Source organism: Diabrotica virgifera, chromosome 2 (assembly GCF_917563875.1).
Source record: "Diabrotica virgifera virgifera chromosome 2, PGI_DIABVI_V3a".
Classification (NCBI taxonomy): Eukaryota; Metazoa; Arthropoda; class Insecta; order Coleoptera; family Chrysomelidae; genus Diabrotica; species Diabrotica virgifera.
The window spans coordinates 225,908,740-225,932,512 of record NC_065444.1 but is presented as its reverse complement, the minus strand read 5'-3'; the positions used below and the strand labels follow the sequence as shown (position 1 = coordinate 225,932,512).

The window sequence follows — 23,773 nt, the reverse complement described above, 5'->3', positions numbered from 1 at the left end:
AACCACAGGGCTTCCCAGGTCGCTAGCCAGCGAAGTCGCTGTGAGCAAAACATCACCAGACATAAGATGAAAATGAAGAATCCGTATAAAATAGCTACATGGAATGTAACAACTTTATATGAAGCCGGTAAGCTGAGAAATCTACTCTCTGAAATGGACAGACTAAACATTACTATCATGGGGGGATGTGAAACAAGATGGCCAAATACAGGGAATTTCATAGCACACGGATACGCCGTTTATTTTTCTGGAAATCAAGACCATATACATCGAAACGGAGTAGCAATAATTATGAAACAGCATATTAGTAAATATGTGACTAACTTCATCCCAATGTCAGACAGAGTAATTTTAATACAGCTGAATGCTAAACCTGTAAATATCATCCAAGTTTATGCTCCCACTACAGATGCAGATGAGCAGAAAATGGAAGAATTCTACCATCAAATAGAAGAAGTGCTAAAAACAACAAAGAAACACGAAACAACAATAATTATGGGAGACTTTAACGCTAAAGTTGGACAAAAGATGACACAAAACATCACCGGAAAGTTCGGCTTGGGAGAGAGAAATCAAAGAGGTGAGCGTCTAATAGAATTCTGCCAAGAAAATGACTTCGTCATTACAAATACCTGGTTTCAACTTCCAGAAAGGCGTCTCTACACGTGGAAATCCCCTCAAGATGGACATCAAGGTAAAATAGTACGGAATCAAATAGACTACATCCTAATAAATCATCGATTTCGGAACAATATTAAAGATGTAAGAACTTACCCCGGCGCCGACATAAACTCAAATCATAATTTACTCTGTTCCAAAATACAAATTAAATTAAAGAACCTAACAAAGCCAACTAAGCCTAGTAAGATATATCTCGACCCCCTTAAAAACACCCAAACGCGCGAACACATAGCACAGCAGATAAATAGTAAAATGCACAGAATATCAAATATACCAAACGACAACAGAACTATTAACGAATGTTGGTACGATATTCAAAACTCGATTTTAGAGGACGTAAGGGAATCTTTAAAAACACCTACAATGTTGGCAAAAAATGATTGGATGAACCAAGAAATTCTAGACTTGATGGAAGTTCGACGAAAATACAATAATAGAAATATTATCAAATACCGTGAAATTAACAAACTCATAAAAAGAAAAATTAAACAGGCCAAAGAATCCTGGCTCGAGAATTCATGTAAAGAAATAGAAGACCTCCAAAAAAAGCATGACAGTTTCAACCTCGACAAGAAACTTAAATATACCTCCGGAATTAGAAAACAGAAAAATGCTCACGTACTTAAAACCGCAGACGGAAAAATTTGTGATCACGAACAACAGTGCAAAGAATGGGAGAGACACATCAGTGACCTTTTTGACGATGCTTCTCGAGAAAATGCTCCAAATACTACCTGTGACAACCAATTAGACAGAGGTCCCAGTATACTGAAGTCAGAAGTCATAAAAGCAATACAACAAGCCAAAAACAATAAAGCACCTGGACCAGATCAAATCCCTGTTGAGCTACTTAAACTTTTGGATGAGGAAAACATTACCTACTTGACTACTTTCTTTAACAAAATTTACAACGAAGGAAAAATACCAGATGATTGGTTGGAGTCACTGTTTATAACGTTACCAAAGAAAAGCAGGCCCACCAAATGCAGCGATTTTAGACTAATCAGTTTGATGAGTCACACACTTAAGATACTTTTACGTATTATACAAAACCGAGTATTCCTTCTGTGCGAAACTAGAATGGGTAATAAGCAATTTGGATTTAGAAATGGTCTAGGAACTAGAGAAGCACTATTTTGTATGAGCGTTCTATTACAAAAAGTTGTGAATTCCGAAAGAACGTTTATGTTTGTTTCATCGACTTCGAGAAGGCATTCGATCGAGTACAACATGATACACTTTTCGATTGCCTGCAGGCAGCAGGGACCACTACGATATAAGACTGCTGAAATACTTATATTACAATCAAGTAGCCTCTATCCAAATTGGAGACAGTCGTACTGAAAAACTGCCGATAAAACGTGGAGTACGACAAGGTTGTGTTTTATCACCCACCCTTTTTAATCTGTACTCTGAAGAAATCTTTAGGGAGGCTTTGGATGACAGACAAGAGGGAGTAAGGCTAGGCGGAGAAGTAATCAACAATATTAGATACGCTGACGATACAGCCATTCTTGCTGAAAATTTACAAGATCTTCAGACACTACTAAATCTAGTCAGTGAAGCAAGCTATCGGAGAGGCCTTAAAATCAACATTTCAAAAACAAAGTGGATGGCAGTTGGAAAGATTAATATAGATCAAGGTCAGCTTTCTCTTGATGGAGAGGAGTTAGAACGGGTAAATCATTTCAAGTACCTTGGCAGCTGGTTAAATGTAAATTGTGACTCTGATGAAGAGATAATAACTAGGATCGAAATATCACGGAAGGCTTTTATGACCTGGAAACCAGTTTTATGTAATAGAAACCTGTCGATGAATATTCGAAAGAAGGTGCTGAAATGTTATGTGTGGTCTATCCTATTGTATGGTTGTGAGACATGGACGTTAAAAACCACAATGCTAAACAAAATAGAAGCATTCGAATTGTGGTGCTATCGACGAATCCTAAAGATATCGTGGGTTTCGCACACTTCCAATGAAGATGTTCTTCAAATGATGAATTCGGAACGTCTGCTCATAAGCATCATAAAGAGGAGAAAAACAGAATACTTCGGCCATATAATTAGAGGACCTCAATACCATCTGCTTCGCCTTATAATACAAGGAAAAGTGGAGGGAAAGAGATGGATTGGTCGAAAGAAACTTTCATGGCTGCGTAATATTAGACAATGGTGTGGCTGCACAGTAGAAGAATTATTTCGCGCAGCAGCCGATAGAGAGAGATTTCAGGAAATTGTAAACATGATGACGGCCAACGTCTGAATACAGACACGGCACCTAAAGAAGAAGAAGAAATGGCTCATGCCATAACCATAACTAAGGTGAGTCCAGACATGCTCCGAATGGCGTGTCCAGTGGCGTAACAAACTCCGTCGGGCCCCCCCACACAATTGGAAGTGGGGCCCCTTTAAAAAATTACTAAATGCGACATGTGTAACAAATACCTATATGTGTTACAGCCCAGTAAATGAACGTAAAATATGTCGATACCGTGTAATTTCTAGTGTCACCACCGAAGTGGTCAACTCAAGACTTTTCGAGTTATTTATGAGTAAAAATGTTTATTGTTTAGCAAAAAAACAACATTTTTAGGCGATTTTTCGCAAATAGTTCAAAGAGTAAGTATTCGATCGAAAAGAACATTGTTAGCAAAAATGTAGCTCATAAAAAAATGAAACAAAAATGAAGTCTATCGATCCAGTAAAAGAAAAACTGTAGCTCATGAAAAGTTTTTCTTATTCGTCAAATTTCAAATCGAATATTTCAACGTGAAATGACCAAAAAATAAAATACTTTTCGGGGAAAACTCATTAGAACTTTTTTAAAGTGTTTAAAAAAAGCTTTGTTTTTATTTTTTACAAAAGTTTTTAGCGTCAAAACTAAGCCAGTTACGCTCAAAATACAGTTAAAACCATTTTTAGGTAAAAAAAATTGTGAAAATCTCCACTATTTAGCATCCGAAATGAAACTAATCATTATCGCTTTACAAATTTCTTAACTTTTTTATATGACTTGTAAGTTTCACCGGTTCAAAGTGCTTATTTTTGAAAGGGTTCTAGTTGAAAGAGCTTGAACGAGTCACTAATCACGAATATACGCAAATTTTAAACAGCCATAACCAATTTTTGTCTTACAGAAAAACAAAATAAAGACAAAATATTTATAAAAGCAAAACCTACATTTCGTTACTCTGAGATTTTTCGTATCACTAAAACTTTTTATGTTATTTTGAAAAAAGACATTTTTCCAAAATAGTAAACTTTTTTTACTATGAAACCAATTTTTTTCAAAAATAAGAACTTCGAACCGGTCAAACTTACAGATCATATAAACAATAAATATTTAAAGTAAATGGTAAAGCTCTAACGATAAATTTTATTTGAGATGCGAAATAGGGGGAGATTTTTACGATTTTTTTACCAAAAAAGGGGCTAACTTTATTTTGAGCGTATAGTTCTGGCGCTATAAACTTTTATAAAAATAAATCTTTTTTTTTTTTAACATTTAAACAAAGTTTTAATGAGTTATTCCCGAAAAGTGCTTCATTTTGGTTATTTAAGGTTGAAATATTCGATTTCGAATTGGACGAATAAGAATAATTTTTCATGACCTTCAACTGTGCTTTTACTGTGTCGATAAACCTCATGAATAAGTACACCTTTTTTGTATCTTCTAAGCTAATTTTTTGCTACAAATACTTTTTCGATATCTAATATTTAATTCGATAAAATACTTACTTTAGAGTTATTTTCGAAAAACCCTTCTGAAAACCTGTTTTTTTGTTGAAAAATAAACATTCTCACTTGCAAATGACTTGAAAAGTATTAACATAGATAAAGAAACTGTATAGAAAAAAAGTTGCTTATAATTAGTCAATTTACACATTTCTTGACTTATTTTAAACGTATGATTTCACCCCAAGAAGGGATGTCACCCCCTGAAGTAAAAGCAACCAACGGCATAAGTCCAACTTTGAAGTGGAGTGTAACTAGAACCTGAGAACTTCACTCCAAAACTGTCATTTACTTGGTATAGAATGGCCTACTTATTGATATAGAATAAAATAGAACAAAAATTACTAAATGACTACATTAGTATTATTCTATGAGATGAACAATTTTCTTCGTGCACTACTATAAGCGAATATAATATCTACAATTTTATTAATTCGGATGGGCAACTTCATTTTCAATATTGTACTGCTTAAAAAACGTATGTAGGTATGCGAATAATATAACAACACATTCTTACATATATTAGATGACAAGATGGGGCCCCTGACATATTGGGGCCCCCCGTAAGCTTCATGCTGCGGGGGCCTCTGTTACGCCTCTGGATAATTATATCGAAATACTAAACGTAGGTAAAGATGAAAGAGAAAGCCCAATTTTTAGATTCAGAAATATTGTTCTAAAATTCGGCAAATTGCAATTCTCAAATCTTTCAATAGTCACGTACAAAGTATTATAGTTTATTGTCGTCACCATAAAAGTTCGAGAGACCGGAAAGGATTAAGTTTCTAGATATGAGATGATTCACTTGCTGAATACGCCTATTTAGAAATTTACGTTTTTAAATTTAACCACACAACGTAAAATAATATATAACAAATTTTTACATAATATCAGACGACAAGATGGGGCCCCTAATCGATTGGGGCCCCCCCGCAAGCTTCATGCTGCGGGGGCCTCTGTTACGCCCCTGGGCGTGTCGAACCTCGTCGCGAACATCGAAGTGACCAACAGAGGTTCGTGACGTTGTTGCACCAGGTCTTGAAAATAAGCAACGAACCGAACCTCGTTCCATACTTCGTAGCGAACATTTGGACGTTCCATCAGTAATTGCCTTAAAACCGTATACCCAGCTTTTATACTTATACGTTATTCAGTTAATAAAAGAAAGAAAAATACTCGTCAAAGAAGACAGTGACAAACAAATATTAATTCTCATCCGTCCATTCCATCTTGATGCACTCAATTTCAAAATAACAGTGACTGGAAGGCCGAAAGGTTCGCAAACTAGTCCAGATGTGAATTCAGGGCGAACCTCGTCCTGAACCTTTCGACGACCATTTTCTTTGATGCGGACGGATTTACCGACAGCTAGTGGAAGGCCCAACACCGAAAGGTATCAATGGGTCTACTAAGTAAGTACAGTCAAACCTGCCATATCCGGATCAATGTGGCGACAGACCGATCCGGATATCAAGACCACTACTTCTTTTACAGTCTCTGAAACGTTTTCTCCTTCATCTTCTTCTTCTTCGTGTGCCATATCAGAATTATCCGACGTTAGCGATCACCATTGCGCAGGCTTCTCGATCTTCTGCAATATGGAATAATTGTCCTGCATTTGATATCTGAGTCCATTCACGAATGTTTTTTAACCAAGAAACTCTTTTTCTTCCTACACCTCTACGGCCCTCTATTTTGCCTTTAAGGATCAGTTGTAAATTTTATATCGACTTCCCCTCATTGTATGTCCCAGATAAGACATTTTTCGATCTTTAACAGTCTTTAGCAGTTCTGTATCTTTGTTGACCTTCCTTAGTACTTCTTCGTTAGTTTTTCTTGCTATCCAGGGTATCTTCAGCATCCGTCTATGAATCCACATTTCCAAACCTTCAATTCTGTTCATAATCGATACTTTTAGCGACCACACTTTCACTGCCCAACATTCAGTTCCGTGCATCATAGCCGGTCTTATGGCTGTTTTATAGAATTTTCCCTTCAGCTTAATTGGAATTTTTCTGTCACACAACACACCACTCGCTTCTTTCCACTTCATCCATCCAGCCCTAATTCTACTGTATGCATCTCCATCTATTTCTCCATTACTTTGTAATACCGATCCTAGGTACTTAAAACTATTGCTTTTCACAATCATTTCACCATCTAAAGCGGAATGGGACGTTTCATCGCCGCCGGTTCATCGCCGCCGTTTCGATGCCGCCGGTTCATCGCCAGTCCATTTCATCGCCGTCCATTTCATCGCCGGCCGTTTCATCGCCAGTTAGTCAGCTGATTTTGTATTATGGGAGATGACACGACACGACGTTAAATTCAGTTCAAAACTTATGACAAATAAAAAGATAAAAAATATTATTATATTAATTTAAAGTTCTATTTCTACTTCCCCTAAATTTGATACTAAATAGTATTAAATTTGTAGTGTTAAGTTATATTTTATATTATAAAAGTTTAAAAGTCTATTAGAAGATTAAGTATGGCAACGGGAATGGTCATATATCGCATTTCCCAGAATTCCTAATTAATACTAAAAATAAATAATAAATGTAATTGTCGAAAATTGGTCGAAAATTCGGAAATATATCAGTTAACGATTAACTGACTGGCGATGAACTGGCCGGCGATGAATCGGCCGGCAATGAATCGGCCGGCAATGAATCGGCCGGCGATGAATTGGCCGGCGATGAACTGGCGGCGATGAAACGTTCTAGACCCCAAAAGTACGGACCAAACATAGCACTTGACCATCTGACATCTTCTCCTTCATACATTCCAGTAATCAACGCCGTAAATAACTTTCGTCGATAGACACATTTTATAGATTCTATAATACATTATTTCGCCATCTTTTAGTTCTTCTTTTAGTGCGTTGTCCAACAGAAGGACTGCCTTTCTCGGTAGATTTCGGTAGATTCGGACGGCGCAGAACCGTCCGGATATGGGGAGGTCCGGATATTATGACAGGTCCGGATATGGCAGGTTGTACTGTAAGTAGTAGAACGCTACAATGTTGCACCCTGATCGCGACGAAGTTCTGTACGTTGTTGTAGGGTGCCGTCCACTCTTAAGTTCGCGACGAGGTTCGATAATGCATTCGAAGCATTTCTGGACGTACCTTTAGAGGAATTACTCTATGATTTGGAGGAAAATATAATTTGTAAAACCTTGAATTTTCCAGAACCAATTTATGTAATGCTATTCATGGTTTTAATTAGTTATTTATCTCATAGTCCAAGTAATGAAGCTTAAATAGAACAAAACCGCGCAATTTTTACAGAATGGATCGATTTTCTTTAAAATTTGAGAATAAATAGTGGATAGTCCAAAGATCAAAATCTATATGATGTCGAAAGGCGCTTTTACCATGGAGGTGGTTGCCACCCCATCTCGGGGGTGAAAATTTTTAAATATATTTAGACCACAAAAGTTGGTAAAAACATTTATATGTTCTATACATTTTTTTGATAAAATTAATACTTTTCGATTTATTCGCTATCGAAAGTGTTAGTTTTATGTCGAAAAAATCAATGTTTTTAATCAGTTTTCTGCTAATAACTCAAAAAGTTTTCGTTTTATCAAAACTTGTTTTTAATCAAAATAACTTGTAGTCCTGTCGCCAGGGGGGGTACAACGGCCTCCTTAATTCAGATGGACTTACCCAAGTTTTTTTTATATATTTTGACCCGCAGAATACGAATTTTTTGGGTAACAGTTGATCCGGATGTCGATAAGATTGTTATAGACAAAGAACTTGAGGAATTACATAACAGCGATTTCTCGCAAAACAAAACATCTTTTTGTATTTTTTGGGTCATTTTAAGCAAAAAATATTCCTACAAGTTTTTTCGTAGAATGCATAGTTTACGAGATAACCGCGGTTGAACTTTCAAAAAATCGAAAAATTGTAATTTTTAAACCCGAATAACTTTTGATTAAAAAATAAAGTAGCAATTCTGCTTACCGCATTTGAAAGTTTAAGTCAAATTATATCGGTTTTGATTATTTTCATTGCTAGAAATTTATTATTTTATTGTTAAACAAAGCTACAAACACCTAGTATGTGAGTGATGTTTTCAATGATTTCTCATTTAAAATCGAACGAGTAGGTAGAGTAGCTACGAGTGCAAGCGAGGCAATTTCTACGTAGCATACGTTAAAACGCATGTATTAGGCACGCGAAACACTATGTGTTTATAGATTATTTTAACAATAAAAAAATTAATTTTTAGCAATGAAAATAATCAAAACCGATATAATTTGACTTAAACTTTCAAATGCGGTAAGCAGAATTGCTACTTTATTTTTTAATCAAAAGTTATTTGGGTTCAAAAATTGCAATTTTTCGATTTTTTGAAAGTTCAACCGCGGTTATCTCGAAAACTATGCATTCTACGAAAAAACTTGTAGAAATATTTTTTGCTTAAAATGACCCAAAAAATACAAAAAGATGTTTTGTTTTGCGAGAAATCGTTGTTATGTAATTCCTCAAGTTCTTTGTCTATAACAATCTTATCGACATCCGGATCAACTGTTACCCAAAAAATTCGTATTCTACGGGTCAAAATATATAAAAAAAACTTGGGTAAGTCCATCTGAATTAAGGAGGCCGTTGTACCCCCCCTGGCGACAGGAGTATTGGTATAATGCGTTATAATGACATTTTTGAGTTCCTACTATTAAAACATTATTTTTTCCATTGATATTTTACGATAAAAAAATGCAAATTTGTTTAAATAAATACCAAATCACTATAAAATTTCCTTGGATCCCCACTTACAACTTGTGAACACCCATTTTTATTCCACGCCAACGTAGACGCCCGTTGAGTCCCTCGTGGATCCCTGGGGGTCCGCCTGGACCACAGGATAATTTAATTTATTTAATTCAATCATTTGTTTAACATTACTTAATAATTATTTAGTTTGTAGTATTTTTGTTATGGTTAGGATATTCTATTCTTAAAAACCCTATAAATTGTAAAATTACCTCATCTTCCTTAGTCTCAGCATCCGTTATGGCTTGCAAATTGTAGAAGCCTCGGAGGGGTTACCAGGGAAGGTTCCCATTGTTTTCAATCTGGTAGAATGTAGAGTAACATTTTTGGATGTTATTTTATGTCCTATTAGATTGAAAACTTAGTTTTTTGCTAGCAGTTGCCGCTAGGGCATTCCTGTCATTTCGTTCGTTGCAATCCGTGACTGTACGCCGGGATTTGTCCTAGTTGGGTCAGAGCGAGCAGCATATGTGCCTCCTGATGAGAGACTAATAAGTTTCGAAACTGGTAGAGGTGCTTGCTGCACTTTCTGATTGAACTGGAATAATGATGCGCCTGTAGTTTGTGTTGCAACGAAATTGAAAATGGTTATTCATGTTTTATTTACATGTTTACTCTGATTGGAGTACGAAGAGGACCATTCTCGTTGGATCTTTACCGCGCTGAGCAGATGGGACGTGAATTATAAATTGTAAAATTCCCTCATCTTCCTTAGTCTCAGCATCCTTTATGGCTTGCAAATTGTAGAAGCCTCGGAGGTGTTACCAGAGAAGGTTCCCATTGTTTTCAATCTGGTAGAATGTAGAGTAACATTTTTGGATGTTGTTTTATGTGAAAACTTAGTTTTTTGGTAGCAGTTGCCGCTAGGGCATCCCTGCCATTTCGTTCGTTGCGATCCGTGACTGCACGCCAGGGTTTGTCCTAGTTGGGTCAGAGAGAGCATCATATGTGCCTCTTGATGAGAGACTAATAAGTTTCGAAACCGGTAGAGCTGCTTGCTGTACTCTCTGATTGAACTGGAATAATTATGCGGCTGTAGTTTCGTGTTGCAACGAAATTGAAAATGGTTATTCATTTTTTATTCTATTCTTGTTAAATTTTTGTAAAAATGGGAACATCCCGTGAATAAATATAAAAAATATATAAAATCACTTTTTGTTGCCTTCTAGTGCCTTCTAGACTAATGACTCTGATATGTAATGTGACTAATGTATCCAATGTGATATTATTAAACATACCACAGGATAATACTTCGCATTGTCTTATTATCATCGCATAGTAATGCCATTATCGTTGCATATTTCAAGGAAATAATCATGTTGTATAAAATCGTTCTGAAACTATTATCTTTGGTATGCCAATTTCATTTGCCAAACAGAGGTATTTTTTAGATGAGATTACACAATTAATTTTAATGAAAACTATATTTTTTATTGCCTTTTGAAGTTTCGCTTTCCAATCCGGAAATCATTTTAAAAACATTATGAAATAAAAATTGTGAAAATGATCTTTAAGCTATAAATGTTTATGATTGATGTTTATAATTTAATCATAAAAATTTATAGGTAATGATAATTTTCACAATTTTTATTTCATAATTTATTTTTTTTAAATAAACTTTATGGTTTGGAAATAAAAACGTTAAAAGAAAATCAGAAATAGGTATAATAATTTTCTTTAAAATTAATCTCATCTAATTCTCATATATGGATGTGCATATTTGTTACGTTGATTTTGAGAAAGCATTTGACAAAGTAAGACATGAAAAATTAGTCCAAATTCTAAAGACAAAAAACATAGACAAAAGGGACTTACGAATAATAACAAACCTTTACTGGAATCAAAGAGCACAAATTGTAATAGATAACAAATCCAGTCCAGAAATTGAAATCAGGAGAGGAGTTAGGCAGGGATATATTATGTCTCCATTACTCTTTAATGCATATAGTGAAGCCATTTTTGAAGAAGCGTTACTATCTCAAAGTGAAGGAATAATAATTAACGGAAGATCTATTAACAATATAAGATATGCAGATGACACCGTGATTATGGCAAGCTCTGCTGAACAACTCCAATTACTACATACTAAACAAAACAAACAGTTTCTGTAAAGAATATGGACTAAAGATGAATATAAAAAAGACCAAATACATGATAATCACTAAGAAAACAAAAACATACAAACAAACATTTACATTTTAATGTAAAATGGCTGAAAACAAAATATCTGAATCTAGACCAGGGCTGATCTGTGAGAAAACGTCTATTTTTGGATGTAGGAGGTGGCATTCGGATTTTTGCAGATAAAATTAGGCGACAACTAAATTTTAAAGAACCGCTTGGATTGACATGAAATTTGGCATACGCGTAGCTTACATGTCAAAGAAAAAAAGTGATATTGTGCCGATGTGTGCTTTTGCCCTGGGGGTGACTTTCACCCCCAAGAGGTGGTGAAAAAATATATGTCCAAAATAAGTCCGGAAATGGATAAACTGACTAATTTTAAGTAACTTTTGTTCTATAGAGCTTTTTCGATAAGTCAACTCTTTTCGAGTTATTTGCTAGTGAATATGTTCATTTTTCAACAAAAGAACTACATTTTTAGACGGTTTTTCGCAAATAACTCAAAAAGTATTTTGTCGAAAAAAACGTTCTTAGCAAAAATATAGCTTGTAAAAAAGTAAAAAAGATGGTGTACGTGTTAGGTCTCTGGACCTCGTAGAACCAGAGTTATAGCCAATGAAAAAGAGATTCATATTCACCAAATTTCAAATAGAATATTTCGAAGTAAAATATCCAAAAAATTAAACAGTTTTTGGGGAAAACCCATTATAACTTTTTTAAAGTATTTAAAAAAGCTTTATTTCTGTTTTTATAAAAAGTTTCTATCATTAAATTTAAGCAAGTTACGCTCAAAATAAAGAAAATCGGGAAGACCACCCCTAATTAGCAACTTAAATGAAATTAATCGTTACCGCTCCACAAATTATTTTACTTATGTTGTGTTTATATGATCTGTAAGTTTCATCGATTCAAAGTGCTTATTTTTGAAAAAATTTGGTTTTAAAGTAAAATTTTTAAAAATTTTAATTTTGAAAAATATGTTTCTTTTCAAGATAACTTAAAAATTGTTAGAGATACCAAAAATCTCGAAAAACAAAAAAAGTCAGCATTGCTTTTCTGAATATCATGTATTTTTTTGTTTTTCTGTTAGACAAGATTTAGTGTTTCTAAATTTGCATACATTCGTGATCAGTGACTCGTTCAACCCCTTTTAACTACAGCCCTTTCAAAAATAAGGACTTTGAACCTATGAAACTTACAGATTATATAAACAATACATACACGAGTCAAAAAACTTGTGAAGGCATAACGATTAAGTTCATTTGAGATACTAATTAGGGGGTGATTTTCCAGATTTTTTTACCAAAAAAAAAGGGACTAACTTTATTTTGAGCGTAACTTTACTTTTGTTGCTACAATTTTTTTTTAAAAACCTAAAATGAAGCTTTTTTTCAAACACTTTAAAGTTGTAATGATTTTTCCCCGAAATGTGCTTCATTTTTGGTTATTTCACGTTAAAATATTCCATTTGGAATTTGACGAATATGAACCTATTTTTAATTAGCTATAACTCTGCTTCTAGGTATAGAGACGTGGTATATACACCATTTTTTTTAAATGTTTTACGGGCTATATTTTTGCTAAGAATGTTTTTTCGACAAAATACTTACTATTTGAGTTATTTGCGAAAAACCTAAAAAAAGCGTGGTTGTTTTGTTGAAAAAATGAACATATTCACTGGCAACTAACTCGAAAAGTATTGACTTAGTAAAAAAACTCTATAGAACAAAAGTTACTTAAAATTAGTCAGTTTATCCATTTCCGGACTTATTTGGACGAATATTGAAAGCCACCCCCGGGGCAAAAGCACATATCGGCACAATATCACTTTTTTTCTTTGATTTGTTAGCTATGTTTATGCCAAATTTAACGTCAATCCAAGCGGTTCGTTAAAATTTAGAGGTTTTGCAATATTTTACCGTTAAAGAACGTACTAGGAGCGTTAATAAAAAAATTAAAATATTTAAAAATTTCGAAAAACATCGATTTTTTCTACTTTCTTTGCTTATAACTTTAAAACGATTCGTTTTGGAACAAAGTCGTACAGAAATAAAATAAATATAACTGAATTTTGTATGATTACAACTGCTTAAAAATGTCTTAAAGTATTACCCTTTCTGCAATATAGCAATAAATGCAAAATAAGGGGGCACAATAAGCCTGTTGTTATTCAAAGTTTTTTAACCACTTCGGTGGCACTTAGAACCTTAGTGATTCGCTTAGAAAATTATTATAGCATACTTAAGCCGTCTACCAAATTTCTTTAAAATCGACCTAATAGATTTTGCATAATAAATTTGCAATCTCAATTTTTTTTTAAAGTTCAAATTTTTTAGAAACTTTCTGAACAAAAAGTAGACCATTTAGAAGTTGGCAAATTTTTTTACATATAAAGAGGCTCTACCTATCTAATACACTTTACAGAATTAAAATCGGATTATTTAAGCGGCCTCAGCAATGTCTTAAAATTATAAACAGTTTTTGGCTTATAAACAAATAGTTTAACAATAAAAAAATTAATTTTTACCAATGCAAATAATCAAAACCGGTATAATTTGACTTAAACTTTCAAATGCTGTAAGCAGAATTTCTATTTAATTTTTTGATCAAAATTTATTCGGGTTCAAAAATTGCAATTTTTCGATTTTTTGAAGGTTTAACCGCGTTTATCTCGAAAACTATGCATCCTACGAAAAACTTGTAAGAACATTTTTTGCTTAGAATTACTCAAAAAATACAAAAAAAAATGTTTTTACGAAAAATCGCTGTTATGTAATTCCTCAAGTTCTTTGTTTATAACAATCTGATCGACATCCGGATCCACTGTTACCCTAAAAATTCGTGTTCTACGGGTCAAAATACATAAAAAAGGCTTAGGTAAGTTCATCTAAATAAAGCAGGCCGTTGCACCCCCCCTCCTGGTGACAAAACTAATTTGTTTGTAAGTCAAAAAATTGTTTATATCTTTGAAACATTGGTGAGGCTGCTTAACAATCCGATTTTAATTCTGTAAGGTGTATTAGAATCGCGCCTGTTTATATGTTAAAAAATTAGCAATCGTTTAAATGGCCAACTTTTTGTTCAGAAAGTTTTTAAAAAATTTAAACTTTTTTAAAAAAATTTAGATTGCAAAATTATTATCCAAAATCTATTAGGTTGATTTTAATAAAATTTGGTGGACGGTTTAAGTTTGTTATAAGAATTTTTTAAGCGAATTACGAAGGTTCTAATCGCAACCAAAGTGGTTGAAAAACATTGAACAAAAACAGGCTTATTTTGCCCCTTTGGGTATGGAGAAGAAATCCTAAATAATAATGGGGAGCGGTTAATAGAACTTTGTACGCGAAATGAACTAAAAGTCATGAACGGATTCTTCAAACACAAAGATATACATACTTACACGTGGATTCAAACAACACGCAATTTGAAATCGATTATTGATTATCTAATTGTGGACCAAAAAACTAAACTGAGAATCCTTGATGTTAGAGCATACAGAGGAGCAGAAACTGGAAGTGACCATTACTTGATAAAATCCAAAATAATACTGCCTTCATGGGCCCAACAGAAACAGGGTGTCTCAGACTCAGGGAATGGACAGAAAATTGAAGCGGTTCGATATAATCTAGAAAGTTTAGAACACCACAGTACAAAAATGCTATACAGAAGCCGACTAGATAATATATTGGATGAAGGAACACTGACACAAAACATAGAAAACGTACACCAACACATTATTTCAAGTATACACCAAGCCGCCAAAGAGGCGCTAGGTATAAAAGAAAATAGAATACATAAAGGTAATAGCTGGTGGAACGAACATCTACAAACACAAAAAGAAAAACAACAACTATACCAAAAATGGTTAAACACTGGCCGGATAGAAGACAAGGAAAAATACAGAAACGCCCTCAAAAAATTTAAACAGGACGTATGGCAGATAAAAAATGATTCATGGGAAAAGAAACGTAATGAGTTGGAAACATATATAGGTGGTAGGAGAAGTAGAGAATCGTGGAGGTTTATCAAAACATTGAGATCAGATACAACAGAAAATGTAAGGCTTGACAGCATAACAACAAATACATGGGAACAGCATTATAAATCCTTGCTGACTGAAGACCGCCCACAATACATACAAGAAGAATCAAGCCCAGTAATAGTAGAAGGTGAAGAAATAACAATAACAACAGAAATGGTACAGAAAGCTATCTCACAATTAAAAAATGGTCGGGCACCTGGCCCTGATAATGTTCCCGCAGAACTAATAAAATCAGGTTCAAAGAAATTAATCCAAATGATCACAGAATTCCTTCACAGAATTATTAACGGAGAACAAGTTCCAAAAAGCTGGAAAGAGGGCTGGATCTCTTCAATACACAAAAAGGGAAGTAAAAGTGATGTCAACAATTATAGGGGAATAACTGTAACAAGCACAATGAGCCGTTTATATGGCAGAATACTGAAAACCATTATTTGCGAAGAATATCAACCCTATGAATCCGAAGAACAGTGTGGTTTCAGGGCCGGCCGATCTACGATCGATAATATATTCTGTCTAACACAGGTTATGGAAAGAAGATTAGAACGTGGACAAGACACACATATACTTTTTGTCAACCTAACGAAAGCATATGACACAGTGCCCATGAAAAAATTGTGGGAGGTTTTGGACAATACACACATATCTGCAACTGTCATCAAAGCCATACAATGCCTCTATAAAGATTCTATGTCAAGGGTAAAGAGAGGTAACCATCTGTCATCTAGCTTCCAAGTAACAAAAGGCCTTAAACAAGGGTGCTGCTTATCTCCCATTCTTTTCAATATATATACCGACGGTGCTCTCAGACTTTGGAAGCAGAAATGCAGTGGTATGGGTATACCAATCGGAGACATAACATTATACACTTTGAATTACGCAGACGACCAGGTGGTAGTTGCCCAAGATAAGGAAGACTTAGAATATATGACCAGAAAATTGATGGAAGAATACAGGAAATGGGGTTTAGAGGTAAACATAAGGAAAACACAATATCCACACATCGGTAACCAAATACAACAGGAGGACCTAGATCTTGACGGAAGTGACTACATCAGGGGTTGTACAGAGTATATATATATATATCTAGGGATTAAAGTAACAAATAGTGGAAGAACGGAACCCAGTATAGATGATAGAGTGACGAAGGCTAGAAAGGTTACTAGAGCCCTAAACCCTGTCTTATGGCAACATAACATACATTTAAATACAAAAATGAGGATGTACGACGCTATTCTGAAACCAATTTTAACGTATGGCTCCGAAGTGTGGCAAATGACAAAAAAATCCGAAAATAAGCTGCTTACTACTGAAATGGATTTTTTTAGAAGATCTGCCAGAATATCGAGATGGGACCATGTTCGAAATGAACAGATCAGAGAAAAAGTAGGTAAGCAGAAAACAATAGTGGACGAGGTACAACGAAACCAACTTACTTGGTATGGACACGTCCAACGAATGGGAGATGAAAGATTACCAAAAATTACAATGAGATGGATACCGCCAGAAAAACGGAAAAGAGGAAGGCCACCGACCTCCTGGAAACAAGGAATTACAAAAGCCATGTCAGAAAGAAATCTTCAAGAAAATGACTGGCTAGATCGACAGGCTTGGCGATTGGGTACCGGAAGGCGTAGAACGCTATAGAACCGGTTATATGTATATATATATATATATATATATATATATATATATATATATATATATATATATATATATATACCTCGTCCAATTTACTTACCGTTGCACGTCATCCGCGCCATAGCCTGTGACACGATACCAACACGAAATATTTAGGCGGTGGGTATGTTCTTTTTTAGAATCAAAATGATTCTAAAGGGGAACACACCTACCGCCTAGATATTTCGTGTTGGTATCGTGTCACAGGCTATGGCGCGGATGACGTGAAACGGTAAGTAAATTGGACGAGGTATATATTGTATTTATTGCTATTTTGCAGAAATGGTAATAATTTAAGACATTTTTAACCAGTCGTATATCATACAAAATTTAATTATCTTTATTTTATTTCTATACGACTTTTTCCAAAATAAATCGTTTTAAATTTATAAGCAAAGAAAGTAGAAAAAATTCGATGTTTTTCGAAATTTTTAAATATTTTATTTTTTTATTAATGTTCCGGTCATATTTAAGAAGGAGCGTGAGTCAATTATAATAATTATTGAAGTTGTCACCTAACTTTATCTGCAAAAATCGGAATGCCACCTCTTACATCCACCTCAAAAATCATATTGTATGTATATTGGTCCTTTTTTTCGCGAAAAAGTTGATAGTAAAAATGTATACAAATAAACATATATTTTTTAAGTTTTGCTATTTATAATAACATGCATATAATTGTCTTCATAAAATACGACATACAATTTTCAGTTTTTTTTTGACACTAGTTCAAGCCATAATGTTATTGTTGCTTGGCGCATTATCCAATTACATATACCAAATCTACCAAGAATCACTTCATATTGATTTTGTTTTTAGATTACTGTTTTCCGCATCTGGTTCTGGTACTCTCAGTAATATCTTGTGCAGCCCATTTTGCCGTCAAGTTGGATCAAAGTATAAAATCATTGATAGTGTCAACACTAGTGGAACCACGTAACCTAGTGATACTTATTGGACATTGGTGCTTACACGCATATGGACTAATATCAATAACGCAAATGTTAAATCCATCTCTACACGCATCGTTGATTCTGTTAATACCTTTACCAGCGCTTTTTTATATTTTAACGGCAAGGTTTACGGATCCTAGTAAATTTCAATTTTAGAGGTACTACTACGAATACTTGTATATAATCTTAAGCGCGTCTGTGATAATTATCTTAAAAAGCCGAAATATATTATATTAGAATTTGTTTTAAAAGAGGTATTAATAAACTGTATCCTTTTAAAAAAGAAGTATTAATGATGACCAGGTCTTTAATAACACAGGCCAACGATGAAAAAACTTTTTTGATAGGATCACCTCTATCTTATGTATTTTAGTGTGCTGAGTCCGAAAATCATATTAAAAATGCTGTATCACCCACGATCCTTTCACAATTTAACATTTAAAACTGCATAATTCCTTTGAAACTAAGATGACTACTAAGGAAAAAGAAGCTTGTATGGCATTCAAAAAAGTTGTAACCAAGTTTTTAGGTAATGTGAAAGACCCTAACTACGAGCTTGTAGTAGCTAATTTATTAGATAAGTTTTTTAAGATATTAGATAATATTTAAGATTTGGCATGTCTAATGAGCCTAAAAATTGACTTTTGGCATAACCATCTTGACTTTTTCCCTGAAAATCTGGGTAATGTCAGTGAAGAACAAGGCTAACGATTCCACTAGGATACCAAGGTGATAGAGAAACGAGACCAGGGACGTTGGAACACCAAGATGATGGGTGATTACTGTTGGTCACTTAATCGAGAACAACAGCGTGCCTTTCATAGGACAAAAAGCTACTTCAGAAGTTTTACATAAAAAAGAGGAAGCAAATACAAAAGCATTGACTCTTGAAATGGTTGTACAGACCTATACTATTACAAGATATGAATTAGATAAAAGGTATTATTCTAATAATGTATCATTTTATAGTCCAGGGCGGATCTGTTTTGAGATGGACGTTGAGAGGTGACTCAAATTTTTTTGCAGAAATTGTTTGAAAATAAATCAAATAATAATATTTGAGTTATCCTCCCTCTCAAAAAGGTCCGGAACATTGTTTAAATAATCAAAATGTCAAAAATTGAAGGAAAAATTCGATTTTTTTCTTCGTTTTTTGATTATAACTTTGAAAGTATTCATTTCCGAGAAAAGTTGTACTGACATAAAAGTTGCGTATTTAAATTTCCTACAATATAAAATTGGTTAAAATTTTAAAAAATAGTCACCCTAGTTGCAAAATAGCAATAATTGCGAAAAAAAAACATACAAAAACAAGTATTCGCATTTTACGTTTTTCAACCATTTATGCTACACTTAGGACCTTCATATTTCACCCAGAAAAACTTTATGATACAGTAAAACAATACTGTAAATTTCTTTAAGGTCGGTTTAATAGATTTTGCAAAATAAATTTTGCAATCCAGCTTTCGCAAAAAAAAATCATTTTTTCAAAATGTTACAGGACTAAAAATAAAGTAGATAGCAAGTTAATTTTTTTTTGCTTATAGAACTATACTGTACCTTTCATACGCAATTTTCAAAATTAAAATCGATTAATTACCACGGCGTCAGAAAATTTTTGAAATAAACAATAATTTTTGGTGCTACGCGCAGGACAGCGGTGTTCGATTCACAGAAGTTGATTTCCACCAAAATTTCTTCCAATCTTTATCTAATATATTATTTTCTTACTCTATATTTTGTTGTATTTTAATATTTTAATTCCACAAAAATCAAACTAATTTTATTATTGTTTGTGAAATATTGTTTAAACAATTGCATATGTTTAAAAATAATAAACTTTTATTATTTAAGTTAAAATATATGAACAAATAAAGTTTTTGCTAATAAAAGTGTTATTTCAAAGGATAGAGTATGTGTTTTTATTTTGCAATAAACAAATTTATTTATTTATATCGAAATGTAATAAAAATTAAAATGTATCAATCATTATCAAAGGTCATTGCAATGCCCAATCAGAGCAAACTATCCGCTGTCCTGCGCGTAGCACCAATAATTAATGTTTATTTAAAGAAATTCCTGACACCGTGGTGTTAATCGATTTTAATTTTGCAAAATTGCGAATGAAAGGTACAGTACACTTCTATATGCAAAAAAATTTTCAACTTGCTATCTGCTTTATTTTCAGTCCTGTAACATTTTGAAAAAATGAATATTTTTACGAAAGCTGGATTGCAAAATTTATTTTGCAAAATCTAGTGAACCGATCTTAATAAAATTTACAGTGTTATTTTATTATGTCATAAGGTTTTTCTGGGTCAAATATGAAGGTCGAAAGTATACCATAAATGGTTGAAAAACGTAAAATGCGAATACTTGTTTTTGTATGGTTTTTTTCGCAATTATTGCTATTTTGCAACAAGGGTAACTACTTTTTAAATTTTTAACCAATTCTATATTGTAGTAAATTTAATTACGCAACTTTTATGTCAGTACAACTTTTCTCGGAAATGAATACTTTTAAAGTTATAATCAAAAAACCAAGAAAAAAATCGAATTTTTCCTTAATTTTTTGACATTTTGATTATTTAAACAATGTTCCGGACCTTTTTGAGAGGAAGGATAACTCAAATATTATTATTTGATTTATTTTCAAGCAATTTCTGCAAAAAAATTTGAGTCACCTCTCAACGTCCAAATGTACTAATATTTTTACAGATGCGCCCTGGTCTATTAATGAATTTCGGTATTTTGTCTTTTTATAAACCAGTGTCATATTGTGGGAAAACTATGGGTGATACATAAAATCTAATTTCAGACTCTTTTTTAGCGCCAAAAAATACATAGGATTCACATAAATTTGAAAGAAAAGTTTTGTAAATATTTTTTTGTTGGCCTGTGTAATTATTTTTTGAATAAAAATGTATACCATTTTTATTCAGTTGCAATGCGAAGCCAAAACTATCTAGACCAGGGCGCATCTGTAAAAATATTAGTACATTTGGACGTTGAGAGGTGACTCAATTTTTTTTGCAGAAATTGCTTGAAAATAACTCAAATAATAATATTTGAGTTATCCTCCCTCTCAAAAAGGTCCGGAACATTGTTTAAATAATCAAAATGTCAAAAAATTAAGGAAAAATTCGATTTGTTTCTTGGTTTTTTGATTATAACTTTAAAAGTATTCATTTCAGAGAAAAGTCGTACTGAGATAAAAGTTGTGTAATTAAATTTCCTACAATATAGAATTAGTTAAAAATTTAAAAAATAGTCACCCTTGTTGCAAAATAGCAATAATTGTGAAAAAAACATACAAAAACAAGTATTCGCATTTTACGTTTTTCAACCATTTATGCTACACTTAGGACCTTTATATTTCACCCTGAAAAACTTTATGATACAGTAAAACAATATTGTAAATTTCATTAAGATCGGTTGAATAGATTTTGCAAAATAAATTTTGCAATCCAGCTTTTGTAAAAAAAATTCATTTTTTCAAAATGTTACAGGACTGAAAATAAAGCAGGTAGCATATTGAAAATTTTTTTGCTTATAGAAGTGTACTGTACCTTTTATTTGCAATTTTACAAAATTAAAATCGATTAACACCACGGCGTCAGGAATTTTTTAAATAAACATTAATTATTGGTGCTACGCGCAGCCAGCGGATAGTTTGCTTTGATTGGGCATTCCAATGACCTTTGATAATGATTGATACATTTTAATTTTTATTACATTTCGATATAAATAAATAAATTTGTTTATTGCAAAATAAAAACACATACTCTATCCTTTGAAATAACACTTTTATTAGCAAAAACTTTCTTTGTTCATATATTTTAACTTAAATAATAAAAGTTTATTATTTTTAAACATATGCAATTGTTTAAACAATATTTCACAAACAATAATAAAATTAGTTTGATTTTTGTGGAATTAAAATATTAAAATACAACAAAATATAGAGTAAGAAAATAATATATTAGATAAGGATTGGAAGAAAGTTTGGTGGAAATCAACTTGTGTGAATCGAACACCGCTGTCCTTCGCGTAGCACCAAAAATGATTGTTTATTTCAAAAATTTTCTGACGCCTTGGTAAATAATCGATTTTAGTTTTGAAAATTGCAAATGAAAGCTACAGTACACTTCTATAAGCAAAAAAAATTTCAACTTGCTATCTGCTTTATTTTCACCCCTGTAATATTTTGAAAAAATTAATTTTTTTTGCGAAAGCTGGATTGCAAAATTTATTTTGCAAAATCTATTGAACCGATCTTAATGAAATTTACAGTATTGTTTTCCTGTATCATAAAATTTTTCTGGGTGAAATATTAAGGTCCTAAGTATAGCATATATGGTTAAAAAACGTAAAATGCGAATACTTGTTTTTGTATGTTTTTTTCGAAAATATTGCTATTTTGCAACTAGGGTGACTATTTTTTAAATTTTTAACTAATTTTATATTGTAGGAAATTTAATTACGCAACTTTTATGTCAGTACAACTTTTCTCGGAAATGAATACTTTTAAAGTTATAATCAAAAAACGAAGAAAAAAATCGAATTTTTCCTTCAATTTTTGACATTTTGATGATTTAAACAATGTTCCGGACCTTTTTGAGAGGGAGGATAACTCAAATATTATTATTTGATTTATTTTCAAGCAATTTCTGCAAAAAAATTTGAGTCACCTCTCAACGTCCATCTCAAAACAGATGCGCCCTGGACTAATCTTAATTTTTACTTAGTTCAGAGAGTTCAAATTTTAATAAGAGGCGAAATCGTCGATTAGAGTGCTGGTTGCGCTCTCTGAACTAAGCAAAAATTAAGACAGTTTTGGCTTCGCATTGCAACTGAATAAAAATGGTAGGTATACATTTTTATTTTCTATTAGTTTTATTACTTCTATTGAGTAACATAGGTCCATTTTCAGTTGGAATTTACCACGCTGGACAGACGGGGTTGTGAATTGCAAATTTTAGAATTCCCTCGTGTCTTCTTTGCTTCAGCATCCATCTGGCTTGCAATTTTTAGAAGCCGTGGAGGTGTTACCAGGAAAATGGTCCAATAAGCTTTCAATTTGATATTATTTGAAATATTTTTAAATATTTTATTAGGTTGAAATCTTTGACTTTTAATTATTTTTTACTTTATGTACTGTAAAGAGATAACCAGGATGGAAATATCACGTAAGGCTTTTATGACCTGGACACTAGTCGTGTATGGCCTATCCTAGTGTATGGTTGTGAGATATGGATGTGAAAGCCCACAATGCTAAACAAATTGGAAGCATTCGAATTGTGGTGCTATCGACGAATCCTAAAGATATCATGAGTTTCGCACACTTCCAATGAATATGTTCTTCAAATGATGAATTCAGAACGTCTGCTCATAAACATCATAAATAGGAGAAAAACAGAATACTTCGGCCATATAATTAGAATACCTAAATACCATCTACTTCGCCTTATAATACAAGCAAAAGTGGAGGAAAAGAGATGTACGTATTGGTCGAAAGAAACTTTCATGGCTGCGTGATATTAGACAATGGTGTGGTTCCACAGTAGAAGAATTATTTCGCGCAGCAACCGATAGGGAAAGGTTTCAGGAAATTGTAAACATGATGACGGCCAACGTCTGAATACGGACACAGCTCCTAAAGAAGAAAGAAGTATTGTAAAAAGAAAAGTTCAAGAAGGCACAAGTTCATGGAAATAAAGTAAGCAGTGAATTTTAATTGTTAATTGTATAACTTTCTTGAATATATAA

At 33.1% G+C, this 23,773-nt stretch overlaps 1 protein-coding gene across 1 annotated transcript in view; it reads left to right on the top strand.

The window, feature by feature from the left end:
- Positions 1-18,290, top strand: part of LOC126880454 (JNK1/MAPK8-associated membrane protein) — a 40,938-nt gene extending 22,648 nt beyond the window's left edge. The window contains exon 4 of the mRNA XM_050644321.1: positions 17,871-18,290. Within this exon, the coding sequence (XP_050500278.1) occupies positions 17,871-18,160 (290 nt within the window). The 3' untranslated portion in view covers positions 18,161-18,290. The remainder of the gene's footprint in view (positions 1-17,870) is intronic.
- The last annotated feature ends 5,483 nt before the right edge of the window (positions 18,291-23,773 follow it).